Source organism: Hirundo rustica, chromosome 8 (genome assembly GCF_015227805.2).
Source record: "Hirundo rustica isolate bHirRus1 chromosome 8, bHirRus1.pri.v3, whole genome shotgun sequence".
NCBI lineage: Eukaryota > Metazoa > Chordata > Aves > Passeriformes > Hirundinidae > Hirundo > Hirundo rustica.
Genome location: NC_053457.1, coordinates 13,873,250 through 13,897,240, shown reverse-complemented (window position 1 = coordinate 13,897,240; position 23,991 = coordinate 13,873,250). Strand labels below are relative to the sequence as shown.

The following is a 23,991-nucleotide window of genomic DNA, read 5'->3' as shown; positions in this document are numbered from 1 at the left end:
ACCACAGTCAGTCTGGTAGCTAATTTATCTCTTTTGCTTGGCTGGTTTGGTTGTTTGTCTTATTGAGGGGTTTTTGTGTTTTGGTGGTTGTTGCTGTTTGAGGTTTGGGTTTTTTTTTTAATTTTAGTAGAATCTTGGTGTGAGGGAATGGTGGTTGGGTGACTGAATGGTTGACTGCAATATGTTTTTGTGAGCCCCTGAAAGCTGTGATTGGGATTTGTAGCTTATTTCACCAGGTAAATAATCCACTCTTATGGGACATGGCTCTTACAGTTTTTTACTTTAATGTTGTAGTTTCTTTTAATTTCATTTGAATAAATGTTCTTCACTGAGCCTCACCTGAAGGTCTGATTCACCTTCTGGGAGTGTCCATCTTTTCTTGCTGTATGTAAGGAGTTATAAGTGACTGGGCTTCTATAGATGAACCTGCCTATGCCATCATTTGAGGAACTGCTGTTTGTTAGCAAAATCCCTCTCTCAAGAAATATCAGCATTTCAGTTTTATAATTGGTAGGAATGTTTGTGAAATGTTGGGAACATAACATCTAGAATTCAGGAGTCCTCTTCTCTTTTGTCTGTGTCTTTATTGACTACTTCTGTTTGTGTTTTCTTTGAGGTTATAAGGGGGGTGGCTTCTAAGGGTTTAGAAGTTTGAGCTTCTTTTTTTAAGCAATGGAATTTGCTGTGTAAGGCTTAGAACAAGACTATAAAAGAACAGATGAAGTTTCTGAGTTTTCATGAAATCCCCGACATTTTGATGTGTTTATCTAGCACTGATTTAAGATTGTTGTGAAAGACACTTTCATCCCAGTCTTTATTGCTAATACAGACTCTCAGAGTCTTGTATATTTCAGTGTATAAGAAAAGGGGAAAATCAAGGGAATAATATTTATTTTCTTGTATGTCTGTAAGTAAAGTATGACCTTTATTTGAAAAGACTCCGAAATTTAATGTAGGCCCAATTCATAACAGAAGTTTAATCTTTTCTTATGAAGATCTCTTTCCTACAGGTATTTAATGATACTCCTTGTTCATTTATTTTAATTTCTCTTTTGTTGATCATATTCACAGCTGTGCCTCAAGTTTTACCCTAATAGTTGCTTCCAGATATTCTCCATCTACCAACACAAAGATGGAAGTGATGCAAAATACTGCCTCTAGATAGCTTGCAAAATACTAACATTTCTTCTGATATTAGACAAAGTATTTCTTGCTTTACAAATTTTGGATCTTGGAGGTTCTTTACTGTCACTAGGGTGCTTGGTTTTCCTTTTTTCCTTTTTTCCTTTTTCCATCTTGGTCCAGAAGTCATGTCAGAGCTGTCCGTTAAATACTTCATTCTGTTTTCTTTTTGGTTCTCGTATGCTGGAAACTGTGTAAAGTCACTAAGCAGATTGGCAAAATAAATCCTGTATTCTTGCATACTGTAGAGGCTATTTTTTGATGCTTTACTTGTATTTTGTCCACCTGATTTATTTTCATTATATATATTTTAATCTATACCTATATCTATATCTATATATAGATATTGTCACATTTTTTATTGTGCTTTGTTTTGCTTTGGTGGGGTTGAGTCAAAGGACTAGAAGTCAGGAGTTCCGGGTGCTATTTCTTGTCTCTTAGAAAATTGCTGGAGGTCACCTTCCGTTAGTCACTTAACCTCTCTCTGCTTTACTACAAAATGGAATTTTAAGCTCAGCAGGTTTTTGAAAAGTAATTCATTAATGTTTTACAGAAAAAAAAAAAAATGCTTTGTACTCCTTGGTTGGCAGGTGCTGGAGAAATAGAATTTGCATTTCTATTTAAATACTGAAATTATCTAGTACTAAGGTTCTCATGTTGATTCTGCTCTCCTGTAATCTATTAAAACATTAAAGGCAAGGAAAAGGTATTTTAAAAAGCTCTTGTTTTGTAACAGCTCCATCTTTAACTTCTGCTAATGGCTATCTCTTGTCAACAAAGTGCAAATCAATTTCAAGGCTAAACCCAAACTCCCTCATTTGCATATTGTTAACTGCTCTCTCTTTTCCTGTTAAACAGGAGGAAAAAGTCAATTAGATATGAGGCAGCTGTCTTATTAATGAAGGGGTGGGATAAAATGCAAGGAACTCTTCTTTTGCAGCATATGCTTTTGAGCAGCTTGTTTTTCTGAACAAGGACAACTGCAGAGTACCAAGTTTCGTCTATTGCTTGTAAGGCTTCTGGTTCTTTTTAATTTATAAAATCTTCTGTTTTCATTGTCAAATATTACCAAAATGAAGAGCTGCTCTTTACTTTCATTGTAACCAAATCCCTGTCAGGCCAGAGGGATCACATGAAATCGTGTGGTTGACAATTACCATGCATACACATACATTAAAAAAGAAAAAATAAGAATCTCCATCATGACATTCCTTTATGATTAAAACTTTGTTATAAACCATGAATGAATTATGGAAAAAAGAGCTGGAAGAAATCATACTGATTAGCCAAAGGACTTGGATAAAATGACATTTCTGAGACCTTTATATTCTAAAGTATTATTTACTGTCTACTTACAGAACGTCTTAAGTCGTTTTGCAGAGGGAGTCAGTTTCCTGTTTAGCGCAGTGTTTTTGTAAGCTAATGAGGGCAAAGCGTGAGCCATAGGCAATGATGCTGTGATATTAGCTGTGACAGGGAGCTTGATCATAATTATCTTAACGAGGATAGGGTTAATTACAGTGGAAACTTAAAGTTTTTTCTGTTTGAATGAGGCGGCACTGAATACGTTGTGATGTTTTGTCGGTTTGATGTGACTTTGAAAATTGCAGTGGAAATCTCTTGGCAACACTTGCTCTCCTCTGGGAGCAGAGTGTGAGCCCTGCAATGAGGTAACTGAGACGGTACCTGTGGGTGAGATAATGGGCAGCTTTCATGACATTAGAGCAGGGACAAGCAACCTGCAATCCACCTTAGTGATGTTTATTAGCCTTCTGAAAGTAAGGGAAACAACTGTTTGCCGCAAACCCTTCAGTGCTGGTTGCATTGTTGTGGTAAGATTGTGTGTTTGTTTTAGTATACTAACATGGGGAGACATTTTTCTATGCTGTGAACTGTGAGAAAACAGGGCAGATTTAATTTTAGACTGGTTCTCTTTCTTAGGGGATTTCCCTATTTTTATATTTATCTCTTAGTTTGCTTGTGCCCTCCTTCCTATGCTGCGTATATATAAGCATTCCTCTCCTCTTTTGTAATGGGTTCATAAGGAAATAATTGGAGTACATTAATATTGCTTGCTTGCTCAACCTCATTAAAAGTAAAAATGACAGTATCTTGTACTGATTTCTGTCTCAAAAACGCTTTCTCCATACCAATTTACAATTGCAATCCTTTCTTGTCCCCCATCTGCGGATGGCAAATTGAGGCTCATGGAAGTTATGGGACTTGCTGAAGTTTGTACCATAAAACCAATTTAATGGATTGTATTTAAATCTTTTACACTTTGGATTACGACTGCTGGACAGTATTTCCTAGTATGGTAGAGATTGTTGAATTTGGTGTGTGGTAACACTGAATGATAGCAAACACTTATTTTCCATTTTTATTTTTTTGCCATGTCTTGTAATTTTTGTTTTGGGGCTGTTGGTTTTTTTTTTTTTTTTTTTTTTTTTTTTTCTGTATAAGGTGGGGAAAATAAATTCCATGAATAGCAAAACAACATATGGCTGTAAATTTATATTAAGGTCTTCACCCTCTCTCTTGTACTGTGGCAACCCCTCCCATCTCCCTGGACTCTGAATTTAGGTGATTAAATCACCAAGTGCACACTACTCTGATGACATGAAAACAGCAATTATAAGCAACCCCCTGTGTAACATGGCTCCTTTTTAACTGAGCAGCTAATAACATTACATGGCAAAAATTTTCAAAACCAGACAGGTGTAAGGAGATTTGCGCACAATTTTCTCTGCCTGTCTATGAAACTAGTACCCTTGTGTTCAGCCCAGGGTTGTGAAAGAAAGACTGTTTCAATAGGCAACTCCCTCTAGTGTTTCAAGGCCTTTTGTCCCCCTTCATGGCTTGTCATTTTGTTTTATGCCTCCCCTGCAGCAGTTTTGGATGTGCGCTTTCTTCTCCTTGCCAGTTGCCAACCATTTGCTGATTCTCATGATAAGAGTATTATATTTGCATAACATAACTCAGGAACAATGTGTGTTTTGATGCTGACACTGACCAGAGCCCAAGCAGTGTTTTTTCACAAAGGACCTATTAACATCCCATAAGGCTCTGTGGTGCTGACAAGGAGGTGGCCTTCTCTGAACCCTTTTGGCAAGTCAAAGTCATACATTGAAATGTGAGGTTTGGAAATAGTCCACTATTTATATAATAAAGAGTATTTAAGGGGAATTTGCTAAACTAGGTTTGTCAAACTGAAATGAAAGCTCATAACAGCTTGATAAACTTGCTGCTACTTCCTCTCAGTTTTTTTGCCTTTTAAAGGTACTTGGAGGGAAGCGTTGTCTAAGATGTTTGCTGCTTTCTCCTCGAGTCTTGACTTTGGCAAAATCAAGTCTGTTGTGACCTTTTGCTGAAGTAGCTAGCTCGATGCAGCATGCTAGCACAGCTTTTAATGGTGAACAGTTTATGTAGGCTGAATTGAGGTTTTTTTCCCGAACGTGTGGGTTAAAGGTACATGCAAAACGTGTGATTGTTACTGCAGTGTAAAATGCTTATAATAGAGGCCTTTATTTTTTCAGCTTCAGAAATTGTAGTATCAATGCACTGTAGTGATATGGATATGCCATAGGGTATAGGTGGCAAATTTTCTTCAGGTCTGGCTGCTGAGCCTCAAAATGGCATTAGTGATAGTTGTACCTCCCTTTCAAGTCAAGAGACTTTGGAGAACTTGGACTGAAATACAGTTGTATTACTTGTGTTACTTGAGTATTCATAGTTATGTGTGCAGTACCTGATGTAAAGGTCACACACTCGATTTCTTTTGGTTGCTTGAGCCATCTAAGTGTGATCTATAAACGGTCTGTAAGTTCTAGCTACAAAAGCAGTATCTTGTTTTTGTTGCACAGATGAATGTTAAATTGTCTTTTCTAATAATGCTTGTGTTTTCCTCCAGTAATTTTACCAGTGGAACATTCTAGCAGGGACCTTGACTGTACTTTGATCTTTGCCAAAAACTGGGGGAAGGGTGAGGAAATCCCCTCAGTATAAATGTCACTGGAAATGGAATAAATAGTATAACCTGCATTTCCCTTATTCATCACATTTTATAAACAGTCGGGAGATACGTGATGATCTTCCCACTGGTAGGCATAGTGGATCAGCTGTCAAGTCATGCAATCTCAGCATATCTTTAGGTGTCTGGTAGGTGAATGAGCTGCGAATGCATGTCTGTGCGAATGCTTTGTATATAGTGTGTCTTAGGTGATTAATGTGTAGGGTTTTTTACTGTTGGAATGAGCAAGCATTAAGAATCAAGCTTGGAATAGATGCCTTAACAAAGTACTGAAATGTTCTATTAGTTTTTTATGTTGTTTTGGGGGTTTTTTGTTTGTTTTGTTTTTGTTTGTTTGGGTTTTGTTTTTTTTTCTTTCTTTTTTCTTTTTTTGTACTTTGGTAGGAGAATGAAAGAATCTTGTTTATTTACAAATCATCATCTTCACTACTAAGTTGTCAAATGCTCCTTTTTAAAGCTGCTCTCTGCAATGTGACTTGTGGCTTGACAGTGGGACAGTAAGTTCCAAGAAGAAAGCAAATGCCTTTTCTGTCTGGAGTAATTCTGCATTTTATTTTGTTTGTGGGAACTCAAGAAGCTAATTAAGAGGTTAATAAAAAAAAAGGGGGGGGAATCCCTTCTACATTTCCTATTATTGCATGTAAGGTAACTACTAAGAAATGATACTTGAAGTTGTATTTATTATTGTTAGCAGGGTATGATATTTCTTGGCAGAAATGATGGATGACAACTTAAATTTGTGTCCAGGGAATGAAGGTGAACTGTGACAGAGTTATTTATCTTGGGAATGGAGGTTAGGGTCAGGCGAGGCTGGGTGCCTGAAGGCACAAGACATTGACAAATTCATCCTGCAGGCCCCATATCTGAAGCCTTTTGTTTTGGATCCTGGCTACTCACTAAGTGACCCGCATCCTTCATCCTGCCAGCATGTGAAGGATGTGTTGCAGTGCCAGCACTCCCCTTGCCACTAATGCTTGTCATTCACTCTTCTGACAGGCCCAAACCAAAACTATTCCCATTCCTGAAAGGGAAGGTTAAAATATTTATTTCAGCTCATAATGGCCCCCCTGATTTAGTGGAGTATCATTTTTCCTGTTGCCTTTGTCGTTTGCAGGTCACTAGAAGGACTGAAAACATTCAGTTACTTGGAAGAACTGATCTTGGACAACAATCTACTCGGAAATGACCTTCTCTTACCCAGGTTACCCCACCTCCATACCTTAACGCTCAACAAGAACCAAATATCCTTTCAAAGAAATACCTGCAAAATGTCAAATGAGTTTTATGTGTCAGCCAAATTAAAGTATGTGAAATATAGTTCATGTGCAGACAAAGCATTCTCTCGTTTGGCACCTGGAATACTTCATCGTAATTTATTACCGGTCATTCATAAATGAAATGCACCATTATATCTTCCTGTTGCTCCATTTTAGTGAGAGATCTAAGTTATGGCTCTGAAGAAATCTTTCTAATAGATAAAATAGAGAAAGAAAATAATGTCAGTGCTACCCGTGTGCGGCAGTTCCTGTGTTTGCTTGGGGTTCTGTTGCAGGCTGACCTCTAGTGGAGTAGAGCATGCAGTGAAACGCTGTTAGGTTTTAATACTTTAAATGGCTCCTAAAGCATTCAAGTAAAGTAAGATGAAAATTAGTTAAACCCACATAATAATTTTAATGATTTTCTCTATTTTCATGAAACTGGTAATATGCACAATTGGGTAGCTGCTGTGCAACTGTAGCTGTAAAAGAATGTCACTCTCTTCTTGGTATTCTAGTTCTGTATAAGTTCACATAAAATATTTCCCAAATTGAGGTCTTTCTACAGTAAAGTCTTTTGATATATTAATAAATCCAGTTGTTACCAATAAGTCACTTCTCCCTATGCCTAGAGTTAGTGCCTATTTCTCTTTATTAAGAATAAATATTTCAATATTTGTCTAAATACTCTGCTGAATCAGAGCCTCTAGTCTGTAGGCTTATAGATAATGGTCTGTAAAAACTAATTATCTGCAAAATCTGTGGGCGTCGTAGACTTGATTATTCCATAATTTTCCCATACTTGGGCTCATCTGGAGATTTGAGGATGTGTAATATGTGATTTTACAGAAGTGAAGGGCGATCAGACTGTGGCCAAAAGGCCAACTGAGGCCTGCAGAGTCTTAGAGCACAGCCCGCTAAAGCCCATGCCTTGTAATTGCAGCGTGAGGACAAGACTGCTCAACTGCAGGCTTTTATTACAGACAGTGTAAACAGAGAGCAATTTACCTCCTACTAAAGCAAAATCCTCCTACTGAGGGGAATAAAAATAACTGCAGATTCTATGATTTCTGCTTTGATTTTTGACTCTATAAATAAATAAAAATCAGCAGAGTAACTTTCTTTCTTGGGGCTGTGGAAATTTGCCAAGACAATCATTACTAGGTATTTGGCTATATTTATGGTTAGTGAAGGGTATTGTGGGTTGGATTTGAGTAACTGGTTTTATTGTTTTGTTGTTTGCTGCCATGGTAAAATCTGAACTTGTGAAGAATGTACAAAAACCTTTTTGGTGATGCCACTTAGAAACCATGAAGTGTAACTTTGGCCATAAGACCAAAAAACTCGTAAGTGTATTTGTCCTATGGGCGGCAGTCCAGGAGGAGTTTTGCCCTTACCAAAAAGAAGGCAGAGGTATTGAATATTAACCCAGCGAACAAAATCAGAGGGGAAGAAATTATCCTGTCAGTAGAAATCTTTAAAGAATTTCTGCTGGTCTCAGAGACAGGCTAAAATAGTATTGTCAAGTGGGTAAGCTCTCAAAGAAGGATTTGATCTATCCTGGGATTTTTTTTTTTTTTTTAATTCAACCTAGAAACTGTGAAGGTAGAGCTTTGACAGTATTGAGCTACCCAAGTTGTAGAAATAATATATGTATTTTGTAGTGTGCTACAAATAATTTAATAGAGGAGTCAAAGAAATACTTATAAAACACCTATTGTATACAAGCTGCCCAGAGAAGAAAAATCAGCTGCTGTCCATCATTAACATCCTGAGCCCTGGGGAGCAGTGATCTCTTGTAGGGAGGATACATCAGTCTACAGAAGCACGGAGACCTTCCAGATTGCTCTCCTCAGTGTTAGTGCTGTGTTTGAAAAAGATCTTATTTGGACTTGAATCACTTCTTTTAATGAATTATTTCTCTTTAGAATTCTTTGAAAAATGTTAAGTAAAAAATGTACAATGTAATAGAATAATGAAATACATTACAGGAAAGATGGTTCAGTATATGACAGTAGCACTACATAAAGGACACAAGTGAGCAAAGAATACTGATCTGAAATAAAACTTCAGTAGGTGGAATATTGCCATGTATACATAAATACTTACAGTGAGAGAGTGAGAGAGAGATGAAAATAAACAAAAAGCCAAACTGACCCCTTTGAAAATTGGAATAGCATGTAAACTTTAGAACACATGTGAGAGCTTTCCTGAGTATCTCGTTTAATTTAACTGTATCCTTCTCTCCTTTTATTCTGGCTTCATTTTGATCCATATCCTGTTTTGATAGTTCTGATAAGAGCTTTCTACTCCTTTTGCATGGTTCACTTATTGTGTGGCACTGTATGTGTAAATAACATTTGGGCCCTCCTAACCTAATGTCTGGGTACTGTACAAATGTGAAAGCTTATCTCTAAATCAGGCAAAAACTTATAAGAATCACCTGGTATTTTTTTCTTCTGGTTGCGTATTTCAGGTACAGTCAGGCCACTGCCACTTTTCCGGCTAGAAGTGGAAGAAGCAAACTAAAATATTGCAATTAAAAAACGTGTTATCACTGAAATTTTCTGCAATGTGTAATCTGTTTAAAAAGCTTTTAAAATGCAGTCTATAGAACAGAAACACCTAAAGGAGAGTCCTCAACACTGTACAGGGTTGGATTATGTATCTAACATGCTTTATTTCGTGTATGTAGTATGGTTATTTTTAAAAAAAGTCTGATTTACTTTGGGAAACATATATTAGTTTCTTTCTCGCATACAGGGGACAGCAGAAAGCAGCACAGATCAGGATGGATGGGTGTAGATGGGAAGTTGCTTTTGGAGGAGGACTTATGACTGCAGTCACCTGTGCTTGTAATGAGAAGCCTCATTTCTCCTTTTAAGTATGTTGACTAGATACTACAAATCAGTCAGGAAACTTCTAAATAGATTTAATTCTTTGTGTTTGTTATAGCTGTGTGAGATTTTGTGGCTTTTCACTGTGCTGATCTTGACCAGTATGGAACAATATAGTATGGACATTCCAATTTCCTTTACATTTCAATCTTTACAGTATTTGTCAAAACTACTCAAATGGGCAGTTTCAAAATCTGACAAACTAGAAATAGATAGTATATATAGATATATATAGATATATGTATATACACATGCACACAGATGCCTGTATGCTGAAAGTTAGAAGGTGTTCACTGCCATGTTTCTAAACTGACAAGTCTGATAATGAACCAGACCTGTGGTTCTTTGTAGTAAAAGCTCCATTTCTCTACTTAGTCCAGGAAGCTGGTCATACATTTAACATACATTCTATACATTTTGAGGAACTGGTACTAAAATTTCTTGAGAAAAAGATGTTGAGTGTAGATGTAGAATGAAGAGAGGAGGGCCATGAGGATGGTGAAGGGTCTGGAGGTGAAGCAGTGTGAGGAGCATCTGTGGTCCCTTGGTCTGTTCAGCCTGGAGGAGACTGAGGAGAGACCTCACTGCAGTTACAGCTTCCTCAGGAGGGGAAGAGGAGGGGCAGGCACTGATCTCTGCTCTGTGGTGACACTGACAGCCCGAGGGAAGGGCGTGAAGCTGATGCAGGGGGGTCTTGGTTGGATATTAGTAAAAAGTTCTTCACCAGAAGGTGGTTGGGCACTGGAACAGCTCCCCAGGGCAGTGGTGATGGCACCAGCCTGACAGAGCTCAAGGAGCAAAGGACAGTGCTCTCAGACACAAGGTGTGACTCTTGCCAATATCCTGTGAAGGGCCAGGAGTTCAATTTAGTCATCCTGATGGGTCCCTTCCAACTCAGCATATTCTGAGATTTTATAATTGAATCTAGGTCTAGGTTTTGAATGGTTTAGGGGAAAACCAAAATATTTCATATCATAGAGTGGGAAATCTAGAACCGGGCAGAATGTCCATAATGGTACATACATTTCTTATGGCAAGAGGAGTTATCAGTGTGATTCAGCTTTAGGTATTATGTGTTCTTGAGTCTTTGAAAGCAGCTGAACAACATACCATTAGATACTTCTGGTATAATTTGTCTTCATACAAGCCTCATAATGATCTCTAACAGTTACAGATTTGCTTAACCCCCAAACTATAGATTGTAATTTATTTTGTCTCTGTGCTTGTTCCTACACGGTCTTAAGTGTCTGAAGACACAGAAGTCCCAGTCTGACCAGAATCTCATTATATTAAGTGCTGAAGGCTTGATGTTTAGATTGAGTGAATACATTAAAGACACTAATTGTCTCTTATTATGCATGGTTCCCCATTCCCTCTAAGCAGACAACTGAAGTGGTACAGAACTCTTCCTGCATAGGCTTCTGAGTTCTCCACACCACAGCTGTGGATTTAGTGACATCTCTGTGACTTGCTCGAGAACTGCTGTACCTATGAGTACATGAGCCAGGAATCTTTCTTCTAGAATAAAGTGACCTGAAGTAAAAAATAAGTCATGTGAGTCTTCATTAAGGCATGTTAAGTCTTCCATGCCATCATGGAAGAGAGAAGTAGTCCACAGCCCAGGTGATTCCTTATGCTGTCCTACAGCAGGGCCTGCAGGAGTTGAACTGCAGATATTGGAACTCTTCAAAAAATTGTGAGCTGCTACTTTATTTTTGTCTTTGTGATGCCTTGTTACTTAATAATGTTGAAATGTGGTCTTCAAATCTGCAGCCTCGGAACCATGGAGATTCTAAAATGCCTTTAAAACCACAGGCAGCTCCAGCTACATAAATAAAACTAATGCTACTCCAGTAGACAGAATGGGATTTTTTTCCCCACATATTCAGTATGTAGGAAGCTCTCCATGAGATATATGGACTTAGTTAATTACCATCCACTCTGCACCTTTTTTTTTTTTTTTTTTCTCTTGAGCAAAGTGGTTTCAAAGTCAGTGAACAAGGCCTTATCTCAAGGTCCTATCTCCCTACCAGGTAGGGTTCAAGCCAGAATGTGGCATACAAATGACTGTGTGTGACATCTGTGCACACAGAGAAGAGGGAGATGTATACTTGCATATTGCAAGCTATTTCTGTGGTTATCCAACCTTGAAGACCTAGCACATTCTAATGGAAAAGCGTTCAGGTGGCAAAGATCTTTTCATGCTGCATTCAGAGGAGAATTGGTAACTTCTGATTCAAGGCTATTTGTGTATGGAACAGCTTGTGATTGCTGCATCATGTTTGTGATAAATTTAATTGAAGCAAATGTTTCAGCTGGGAATAAATATGGGTACCTTTATCACATTAATGACTCTGGTAGAAGTGCTATTCAGCTGTTTTAATGTTAGGTTGATTGCAGCAATTGCATGACAGATGAATAGTTAGCAGAAAACTTTTGAGTGACAGTTTTGGGTCTTTCTGTGTGATGGTCTGGAATTCTGCATGATATTCCTGATATTCTCATGTCCATATTTTGGAAATATTTTGAGTGTATGCTGATTGCTCTTTACTGCATCTCTTTGCTTCCAAGAACTTCCAAAAACTGTAGGCAGTGAAGTTCATTAACATGGAAAGATCTCCTGCAACTCTTTAGGGGAAGTGGAATGATCATCTTCTTGAAAGATGATGGTGGAGCAACTTGGAAAGCACTGAGAAAGAGAACAAGAGTGGTTACTTTTCTGTATTTGAGTGTGTGACTAGTAAAAAGAAATGCTAGCAGACAAAAAGTTTACAGAAAGAAATCCTGGATTGTCTTGCATATGTCAAACTATACGTAAAAAGTAATTGTATCGTGAGATCAGAAATGGTTTTGGTGGGTGGGGTTTTTTTGGTGTTTTTTTTTTTGTTTGTTTGGTTTGGTTTGGTTTGGTTTTTTTGTTGTTTGTTTTGTTTTTGTTTGTTTGTTTGGTTGTTTTTTTTTTTTTTTTTTACAGAATAAATTAATTTAGAAACTTAGCATAGACTGTGTTTCTGCATGGGTTTGACCTGCAGTTTTTCCTGAGAACAAGCATGAATATGGTTATACCAAGAATGCTGGTAAGGAAGGAAGAAATGCTATGGTGTTTGGGAATGGCCAGCATTAATGCTCAGTACTTAAAGCAGCTGAGCCTTATATTACTCCCCTAAAGCATTCATGCAGTGTCTCTGCCCTGGAAATATTCAGAAAAGACACAGCTGAAGAGACTCTTGGGAATGCAGAAGTCTGGTATAGAGGAATTCGTGAGACATCATCCAGTAGTTTCTGTGTGAATCCACTCAACCTCTTAGGAGTGTAACAGAATAGTCTTTTACTATGCTTGCTGTAAAAAGACACAGCATCAAAGTTGGCTGTCCTTGCTTGTGAGGTTCCCCTAAAATTGACTACGTCAAGTGGCACTACCCACTCAGAGTTTGCAACTTTGTCCTCATGCAAATGTAATATTCCCTGGGAACTAGTCTTTGAATGGTTTAAAAGGGGATGTAGTCCTGACTAGCAATTAGAATTTTAGTCCAGGCCGTAGGATTTCCTACAAAACAAACAAAAATACTACAAGCTTGCACAGATAGTTAATGCTTAACCAGAGAAATAAGATACATCATATGCTTTGAGCTTTTGCTTGTTCTTTCTGCCTTTGAGAGAACCTCAAAAACAGTGGCATTGCGTAAGAGAGAGAGTGTGAAAACAGACAAGTCAGAACATGCCTCTTTGTAGGATATTTTTGGTTCCATGAAACTTGCAAGAAATTGTATTGCTCTGCAGCTAAACTGGACCCATCGTTGTACTGTAATTTTCCAAATAATTCTGTTACTACTGTCGCAGTGTTGCAGGCAGCATTTGTCTTTCTAAACAGAAAATCTGCTGATAAAGTTGTGTGTGCTTGTGTGTATTTCTGCTATGAACACTCTAAATATGCACGTGTGGTATGTACATTGTAACGGCCTGAAGGGGCTTTAAAAAGTTTATCTGTGAGAGATACCCATTTCTTTTAAATTGTTTCCCTAATTTAAAACTAGAAATAGTGCAAGAAGTAAATATAATCCCTAGGTGTGGATGAAATTTTAAAGTATATCCAGTGTGTTTCTGTTAATTGTACCTGAAGACCAAGTTACATTTTTGGAGGGAACCATTGTTGTATAATTCCTGAGAATATTATAGCTTGTGAGCTGTAGAGCTGATGATTTTAAAATTTTAATTGTTACAGGTTTTTATTTTGTTTGGTGTCTGTTAGAAGGAAAGGCATTAATAGATTGGTAATGATGGCACTTGAATTAGGAGATGAATTCCTACACTAAGGCTTTTTAATTATCACAACAGCAAAACTTTAAACCATTTTTCAAACAGTAGACTATAGTCTAAGTGTTGGCATCAGTGTTACATATTCACCTGATAAATAGTGACACTGACTTTAGACAGTCCAGAGCTATCTTTTGCTGAGATCTAAATAAATAAATACATTTTCACCAGCACTGCCCATGGATTTAATTGTGGGTTTTCTTCTTTGGAGAGAATGGAGCTGTAATTGGTTTTAGAAGTGGCACAGCAGGATTTTGCAGCTCTTTGGTTCTGATTGCACCAATATGGCACTCCTTGGACTGCAACAATAAACCATAGAAAGGAAGCTGGCAATAAAATTTCAGGCTTGCTTTGATTTTCTCTCTCCATATTTTCCTAGCATTGTTTTAGAAAGACATAATGTTTTTGGTGGCATCATATAGTTCCAGTATTGTGATTTAAATAAGCATTTGACATGCTAATTAACTAAATACTGCACTAGAAGTGCACCATGACTTATGAGTCATCTCTGAGAAGTACTTAATCATGAGAATTTTAACAGGACATCATCCAGTTTTTTCCTACATGCTTTGTAAAAATTAACTGTAGTGTTAGGTGAATGGGGCTTCTTGTAAAATCAATCTGTACCTTGCATTTTGTTTTTAAGATGGATAAGAAAAGATACAGAAGTCCTAAAGAACAGGAAAAAATAGTATTTTTTTATGATAAGACTGCTGATTCTCTTGCAGTTGAGATACTTTTTAGGGGGTGTTTTTGCATCTGAAAAGAAATGCTCAGGGTTTAGATATTAGGTATTACTTCTAGGTAGGCACTAACTTCCGAATTTGGGAGATACAGATTTTTGAAATGCAGACTATCAACTCCTGCTATTTACCTAAAATTCTTGGTGAATATGCTGTCTCTCCCTTTTGCTTTCCATAGGATTTTGAGGTGCAGTCTTACACATTTGCATGTCTAAGCTGACACTGCTCTTCATTACATTTCTAAATACATCTTGGTATTTGCCTTGAAGGCTGCATGTTCATGTGGGAGTTAGAATTCATGTCGTGCTCCACATTCAGCAAACTTCTGGGGAGAACAGCTTTGAGACAAGAAATAGCTCTTCTGAATTGAGAAGCAGAAGTCCTCCATGTTTACTTCATAAAAGAAGCAAAATTTTTGAATGACTTGTTATTTTTTGTTGTTGTTGTGGGTGTTATTTTTATGGGTTTATTTTTTCCTTTCGATAGAAAATGAGCAGATACAATCAAAGCCTTGCAATAGCTAGCCTCCTGTGCGTGATTGCTGTTATGGCAATAACTGTCTTTTGTAATAATAAACTGTTTCTCTCAGGGAGCCTTTTTGTGACTTAAGCAATCCTGCAAGAAATTAAGTGTTTCTCCTGGCTGAGGGAGGGTGCCAGGTTCAAACACTTCTCTAACAGTCTTCGGAAACTTTTAAAAAGCCTTTTCCACACTTGAACATGTGTGGAAAAACAGTTTGTGAGTTTCCCATCACAGTCACATACTTCCTGAAAGAGCCATGAAAAAGTTTATGTGTGAGCTTAAGGTCCAGGTATGAAAATGAGTACCAAGTTTTGATTGGTAATTCGTCCTAGCTAACAAATCATATGGCGCTACAAAAAGATAATTCTTCTTGGTATTTGGAAGATTTATTGCTGGTATAAAGCATTACGAAGTGTGGCTTTGCCAAATTAAAAGTTAGCATTCCTACTTTTTCAATGAATTCATAGAACTTATTTCCAACCTTCATTTGCCTCACTCATGCAAAATATTTAAGTATGGCTCCTCAGATCTTATGGGACAGAACACGTAACTATGAGTGTAGATACATTGATTTTAGCGTACTAGAATCAGACATTGCTGGCATGATCTTCATGTGTGCCTGGAAATAAACTAAAATTTCAGGCTTATGAAAGGAAAACCACATTTTTAACAATGAAGCTGTTTTCTCCGTTCTGTATTGCTTCTGTTGCCCTTAAGATATTGGGGTGAAGAAATAAAGTAAATTCCATCAGCTAAAAATAACAAAGATAACAGAAACACATAAATCAAGTATAAATGATCGCAACAAAAGTGAACTGAGGATTTAAAACAATAGTTGGTCTCTAACAGCAGGAGGTAATAAGAACAGAGCAATGGAATATCCTTTTATGGTTTTGAATAATTATTACTCTTGTCTGAGTCAGTTGATTTTTAAATACTGGAAACTTTTCACACACACATTCATGGCGCATTTCTTGAGAATCACACTAATATCTTTGTACGTAAATTGAAATAAATTAGCATGTACAGTTCAAGTTTTAGAAATAGTCATACTAGGCTGTAATAAAATGATTATTTGATCAATTAACAAATTGAGGTAGAAATGGTTGAATATTGTTCTTTAGGTTTAATCAGTATTGCAGTGATTAAAGACAGTTTAAACCTTTGTTTGCTTGTTTGTTTTATTCAGGTTTACAATAATGAAGGTAGGCCCTTCTTATTTATGTTCCGAGAAATACAGTTAAGTTAAAAAGCCTCATGGACATCAAAATATAAGGCTCTTTAATGAAAAATTTTATGCTTTACAAGATTTTGAAGCTTCATATATAAAGTATTTGTAACACTGAAGTCTTTAAGTTGCACTTATTAAAGCATTAATTGGCATATCCTAATTGAGTCGTTACAAATGTGTTGCTGTGACACTCTAAACGTTTATGTGCTGGGAGTGAACCTGGGTTGTTGTGGTTTGACTTTTTTCTTTTTCTTTTTTTTAAACTCATTTTCCAGTGGACTGAATATATTAGTGATGAATGTGCTGTGAAACTAACTGTTTGTTTCCATGCTGGAAAAGTTTCATGGCTCCAGCAATTGCTAGCCATTTTACCACACAGCATCCATCATTTTGTCAAAGTTTTAATGTTTTGTAGTGAACCACCTAGGAAAAAAAGGAGGAGAAAAGAATGACAAAACAGCCCGATTCTTTCATTCCATGCCAAAAAACTGACTGAAGTTTATCCCTATTTGCCCTTGGAACAATTAATGTGACGTTTCCCTGAATGCCATACTAAATTTGATTGTCAGTTATTGAAATGTATGTTTAAATCAGCAGTGATGCAACGCTAAATGCTTTGTTCATTAATGTCATTGAATCCTTAACCCACTACCTTTGACACATAACAGAATTAGAAAGCCTTTTGGACCATTTGGCTGAAGTTGTGCCTTCACTACGGTATCTCAGTTTGCTTGGAAACATTGCTTGCCCAAATGAACTGATCTGCAAAGAAAAGGACGAAGATGACTACCAGAGATACAGGTTAGTGTTTTCACTTGTACATATGGTAAGGCATGAAAGTTTTGTTTTAATACTGGAAAAATACTAAACTAAAATCAACCCAGAGTCTTAAACAAACATCTACTCAATTCTGAAAGCATTGTAACATTCTGCCATGAAACACCTGGGAATTTGAGTAGCCCCCATTTCAGTGAGATCACACTCAGGAACCCTGTTCCAGGAAACATTTCAGTGCTGTACAGCACATGACTGAGTCGAGCAGGTGTGCACAGCATTTCCTGAATGTGAGTGTTCATATACCCCTGCTCAAGGCACTTCTTTCTTTAAGGCCAGGATAAGGCAAGGTTCGCATGCATTAAGGGTGACAGGCAATAAAAAAAAGAAACAAAAACAATCACTCCACTGAGATAGCCAGTTGCCTTGTCTTCTGCTCATGTTTGATATGGTGCTAAGTTGCTTCTACTGTAGTTATCAAAGCACTAGTAACACAGTATAATTGACTGCTCCTATATTGTGCTGCTTTACTCAGAGCAGTTACATTCTAATAAAAAACCCCAAACTATCTTTATAATGTAATGTCAATGAGCTAGATTGCTCAAGAGGTCATCTGAAATTTAATATGGAGGCTTGACAAAATACTGTAAGTCCAACTTAAATGTTGCTAAAAGTTGTAAGGATTATTAAAAAAAAACCAAACAAAAAAACCCAGAAATACTTGTGAGTGATGATGGTTATGAGTATAGATCCATAACTTATGGAATGTCTGCTAAGTTACATAATTTTCAGAGCTATGACCTTAAGACAGGTGAGACATTGTTTATGCAGGGGAAAGAAAAAAAAAACAAACCCAAAAAAACATTAGATGTATTTTTCCTTGCTGACATCTGATGCATTATTTCAGTCCTTGTGTGCTGGCACTCTTCCCATTGGCTGCAAACGGCGTCCGGAGGCAAGTCATAGCCAAGCAGTGCTGGTCACCTTGCCTTGCTTTTTGTTGGGATTACCCACAGTATTTGGAGTTATATTGTAAACTCTGGTCTTATCTTCAGGTAACCCAAACTGTGCTATAGGAGTTCCAGAAATGGTGTAGGTTAAACAGCAGCACAGCTGTCCCAGATGTGCATATATACTTTTTAGTTTGTTTCAGAATTTTGAGAAGGATTTCTAGGTTGTCAGACTTTTACCTTTTAATGATTCCACTTCTAAATCCAGCTTAGCTTGTAGCATTTTGGATTTCATGGAGTAGAGCAGCCTAGGTTTAATAAAATATTTCCCATTGCTTTCACACTTATGTGGAAGGTATGCCTGCTATCCAGCTTACAAGACTATAATAGTGCTGTCTCTATGTAAATTTATGTGACATGTGCTCTAGAAAATTGCTTAAAAAATGAATGATATTTCTACAGTTTACTGTTTTTCACTTTAAGTATGTTTTCTGACAATATGTCTCCTATTAATCATTTAAGCAAAAGTAGTACGTTAAAGGAGCCATTCAGAGGCAAGAACCCGTGGTTCATTTAGTGCTCTCTGAAAAAATTCCTTATTGATTGACATCCTCTGTGGTTATGTGATGTAATATTTATTATATGTCACAGAGCCATACATCAAAACAAGTGTGTCCCTTGTTTCATTTCAATGCAAAAATGTTGATTTCAGAGAGGTCAAGGTAGTTTTAGGTCACATCGTGGCAAACCACTATGTCAAAGTGTGAAGGGATTCTATTTATGCATCTGGTGGAAACTGTAACATTGCTTCCATTTTCTTTCCTCTCAATTTTTCGAAACAGTGGGTGTTTTTTTCCATATAAACTAGGTTAATTGAAGCACTTTAAAGAAAGAATGGGTTTCTAATCAGTTGAATGATGTAGGGTTCTACTGCTATAATGAAAGTTTCCTGATCTTTTCTGTTATTATTTGTTGCATTATATGAAATGTATTTGCTAGACAGCATTAGATTCAGAAGCCAAAACCATGGATTGATCAATCATTCAATCTGCCTATCTTTAGGAGAATATATATCACCTACATGATGGAACTGATCAGAAGTACTCTTCTCATTTTACTCTGAGTAGCTAACTCAGAGTTTTGAATACACATTCTGAAGCATCTTGAATGCAACTTTTGTCTTCCAGTTTCAGCATTTTTTTTTAATGGTTAAAAATAACTTTTTTCCTTAAAAACGTTCCATTTCTTTAATTTTGATAAATTTATCAGAAAGCTTCAAAAGATTACATTTATGTGAACTTGAATTATGTAAAAACTTGAATTATGTAAACATTGTGCTTTACCATAACTTCAACTGGCTTTGTTTTGTTCTGAATGGGAATTTCTTTTTTGTAAATTTTTACAGTGACCATTGGAACCAGAGCTTCATTTTCCACTGAGCCTTAATTTTGTTCCGACTAAGTTCAATTGGAATTCAGGGTATTTAATTCCTCAACCAGAAAGAGAAAGGTTCTAGAAATCAAAGCTTTACTTAATCTTCTCATTCTAACAAACTGAAAAGATCTGTAACCCCCCCAAAATCTTAATGGTAAAAAATGTGGAAAATAATTTTTTTTTTAAATTCAAGGTCCATGGATTCACAGTGATCTTAGAAACAGAGGCCAAAAGTGATATTATTTACTTTAAAAATAACTAAGTTTTATCAAAAATACTTGGATAATATACAATACTATGTTTTGGTTAAGAAATTATGATGTGGTAATTCAGGTGATCCATTGGTGTACCATTTCTATAATTTCATTACTAGAGCTCTTTCCCAGTCTTTCATTAAAAGTACATTCTATGCTGAAAAATATCATTGTGGTTTTTTCCCCTCAAAGTAGTTATTTTTTTGTCTAAGAACCACAGTAACCTTTGAATGGGATTTTTTTTAGAGAAGAAGAAAAGGGTTTTTTTGCCATCCCTGCTATTCCTTCTTACATTTCAAATGTGTAGGAGAACAAATTGATGTAAAAATCTCTGTGTTATTGGAATTTTTCCTTGGACAAAAAAGAAAATGGAAAGTTCCCTTCTGTGATATTTTTATAAGCAAACTTATTTGGTTCATTTTAAAGACTCATTTTTTTTCCCACCGTTGGTTAAAATGGCTTTAGTTTCTTACTATTAAATAATCTTCAAGTTCTCTTTATCTTATTTTTTAAGCGTTCTGTATTTGGGTGTTGATATTTTGTAAAGGTGGTGAGGGCGAGGGAAGGCAGAACATCTGATATGTAATGATGATAGGCTCCAATAGGATGCAAGAAACACAGAAAAATAGCTTGCTAAGCAGTGTCCTCTAGAATAACCTAGTCTCCAATCTCTGCTTTGAAGATTTCGTGAAAACAAAGGTCATGACCCAGAGATCAAAGTAACAGAAGTCAACACAGTAATTGCTGGTTGCTTCTGTTGTACTCACAGTTGGTCAGTCCTGTGGGTGTATTGTTTGCAGTGGAAACTTCAAACGTGGTGTTACTGAACTGTGAAAAATCATCTGGGTCACAATGTATTACAAAGCATTTGTGAATGCTGCAGGTGACCTCACCTATTTTCATTAAAGCGATATGATTGTGAAGAATTCCTGCCATGTGTGAAGTTTTCAGTGCTTGTTCATTCTTCTTTGCTCCTTATTGACATTTCCTGGAATGATGCATTCATTAAATGCTGTTGACATGGAAACAAGGGCAAGTGGAAACAAATGCCTGAGTTTATTTTAAATTAGCTTAAAAGTACATGTACTAGATATGCTATCTTTGGCTGGGGGAGCAAATGATGATAACCTTATGAAGTCCTCTTAAGATATAACAGCAAGAAAGGAAGTGCATGCATTTTGTATGGATTAACTTTTCAAGCTAAATCAGCTATTCCCATCCCACATTTTTGATTGTGAGAAATGATGGGTCTTACAGCATTTTCAGTGTTCTTGCAGTTGTCCTTTGTTTTATTGTATTTTTTTGTTGTTGGGTTTTTTTTGTTGTTGTTGTTTTGTTTGTTTTGTTTTTGTTTTAACTGCTACAGAATTTGCTTGTCTATTTTAAGTAGTCTTGTATTTGGATGGTGGTACATGTTCAGTAAGCAGTAGGAGACTAGAAGTCCTCACTCAGCAATGAAAATAACACTAATATACGTGATGGTTACCAGTGAACTTACTGTTGAGGCACTCTTTTAGCAGGAGAGATTGAAGTCTGTGGTAGTTCTGTAGACGTTCTTTAGGTACTTAATCAGATGATTAAGGTATTCCCTTATAATCTATGAATCTGTGCTACTTCAGTGTTTGGGTGAAGCCTTGTCATCTCACCAGTACCTGGAAGGAAAAGTTTGTGCTTGAAAGACATAAAATAGCCACACAAGGTCCGTCTGACACTAGCCACTGGAAGGGTTCATGAACAAGAACAATCAGCGTGTTTTTGTTCAGACAAATAAGTTGAAATCTATAATAGCCAACTTGCCTGTACTAACCCAGCAAACCAAGGTGAAACTATAATTACTGCTATGCACATGGAGAAAGATTTTACTAATTCATAGAGCTGTTTGCTACACTGAAGAGGAGCAGAGTGTGTTAAAATATTGAGAGGTGGTGTGGATTTCTGTGTGACTTGCAAGCCCCTCAGAATTACGTGGTCATCACCAAACAGTGCCAAGGTTGCTCAGGGTCTTATGTGATCCTCCAGTGTACCTCGTGCCAGCATCCTGCCCTCTCTTCTGGCAGATGCTGGTTTAAGTTTATGACCTGTCTTCCTTATCTGTGTATTTAACAAATGTTTTTGTTGCAGAGGAAATTCTGTAGCCAGCTATATGCTGTTTGGGGGTAGAAGGGTGAATTTTTTGGAGGTGAAGAAGAAGTAATCACAGAACATAATCTAGTTCACTGTCATAAACATGTTTTTTCAATTCTTCTGATTTTTTTTTTTTTTCTTTCTCCATTTAAATGCTTATCTAGCTTAGCCAACTTCAGGTTATTTATTTTTTTCTAGTTTATAATAATGTAACTGAGAGCATAATCAGCCCTTCAAATTTTGAAATAGGCATATTATTTTTATGTTCTATGATTGTTAAGGAAAGGAAATATAATAGCACAGAAAATAGAAAAATGAACGTAAACACTTTCTGAAACAAAGAGCATGTTGCAGGTATGATACACGTAGAGCTGGATATTTCTGCATTCTTGTGTGCAAATATTTCTCAATTTTTCACAGCAGATTTTTTTTATTTGATGCATATAGTACAGTTTTGTATTCCAGTTTTTGTTAATTATAGTACAAACTGGAATACTATATAGAATCTTGTTCTTGCAATAGTCATTTATTAAATGTTCAGTGGAAGAGTTTGCCAATATGCCTCTTTTCCAATACCGTGGCAGGTTTGTATGAAAAGTCTTAAAATGGAGCATATTGCGTGCACATACAAAACTGGTAAATGAATTGTTAATCTTTATTGTCATTCTAACTTAACTGAGAGAGAAACAACATGAAATTTCATATTCTGTGGTCTTTTTCCGTATCTGAGTGGTCCTGTTGGTATGATGTATACCTGTTATGGGCTTATTTTCATGGGACTTCTGGCACCCATGCCAAGAGTCAAGGTGGGGAAGATGATTCTGAGCAAAAGAAGGGGCAACTTTACTTAAATAAATAATTTATTTAATCCATTGTGAATTTGATGAACAGTTTGCAGGCAATGATAAGTGGATCTATAAGCACCTTCCTGATGTGTCTAATTTTTACTTTTCTCTCTTTGAATCCCACCTTTATCCTCATCACTGAAGATAATAGCCTTTTTTCACACCACAACAAAGGTGTTAAAACCCAGTAACAGCAGTTTCAGAACACATGGAGCAGTGCTAAGTTTGAAAATTATTAAGAAAAAAAGAAGAGTGAGGGGGAGTAGGGAGACCCTCCCCCTGACTTCTAACCTAAATAAACCTTTCTAAACTAAATGCAGAATCTAGATGGATCTTTCTTCATTAACCAGTAGGCTTTTAACTAGTGATTTTACAAGTCTAAAACAGGTGCAATGTGTCATGCAATTTATGGGTCCCAGTGCCTGCCATAAAGTATTTTATGATGGCTGTGTTCTGTGTTATTAGTAGCTGTCCTTTTCTGCAGCCATTGGTGTTTGATAATAGTCTTAAAACACCCAAAATTACTTACCTGCAAGCAACATTCCATAGTCCCTGTTGACAGTTTGAATAAGTTTAGTGCCCTTTTGTTGTACTTTACCTTCAAAACAAACTGATTGAACCATCAATAGCTCCTGAAAGCTGACAGAGGCATGTCATCTGGTCTAACCCTCTGATAGCAGGTTATCTGTGGGAGTTAACCTCCCTGCATTGTTAACCGAAATGTTTTATGTACTATGCAACTTTAGGATACTGCTGTGATAACCTTAGTAACTAAGTCATACATCACAGCAAAGAGATTTTGTGCAACAAATAACCCTGGATTAAATTTACAAGGGTTGAATTGATATTGAAGAGTGTTCATTTCCAGGCTTTGGTAATCCTTTCCTGTATTTTTTAGTGCAAACTTGTGTTACATTTAGATTGAAGCTGCATCTTCATAATTCGAGCTAAAATATATCCAGGAAGCTTACTGTTTTTCTTCAGCCATTTAATATGAATGTATTGTATTATTTTCAAATAGCATAGATACTTTTAATCCCACATTTAGTAAAAAGAATATGAATAAATGAGATTGCATTTTGAATCACCGTTTAAAATAATTAATTGCACATATACCTTCCTTCTACCAGTGGGATAGTATTTATGGTACCTACTTTTTAGTATTTGCTCTGCTTAAGGAGTGCAAGTTTGAAAACAAAACAAAACAAAAAACCTGTGACTTGTGGAGTAGTTTGCTGTTGAATTTGTGTGGGTAGGGTTTTTTTGGTTTTGTTTCTGGAATTGACAAGTACTAGTGCTAATTCTGTTTTTTGAAATGCAGTCAGGATGGCTTAAAAATACAAAAATACATTTGTATCAAGGAATGCTATTATAATTTTAAGCTCTTTTGAAGTGATTGAGAGACTGACATTAGGGCTGTGATCCAAAGTCAGCA

At 36.6% G+C, this 23,991-nt stretch overlaps 1 protein-coding gene across 11 annotated transcripts in view; it reads left to right on the top strand.

Annotated features, from left to right (window-relative positions):
• LRMDA (leucine rich melanocyte differentiation associated) overlaps nucleotides 1–23,991 on the top strand; it is a 613,212-nt gene that overhangs the window by 337,259 nt on the left and 251,962 nt on the right. For all 11 annotated transcript variants that reach the window (XM_058421526.1, XM_058421535.1, XM_058421530.1 and 8 more), the window contains 2 exons: nucleotides 6,327–6,458; nucleotides 16,842–16,976. In XM_058421526.1, the coding sequence (XP_058277509.1) occupies nucleotides 6,327–6,458; nucleotides 16,842–16,976 (267 nt within the window). The remainder of the gene's footprint in view (nucleotides 1–6,326; nucleotides 6,459–16,841; nucleotides 16,977–23,991) is intronic.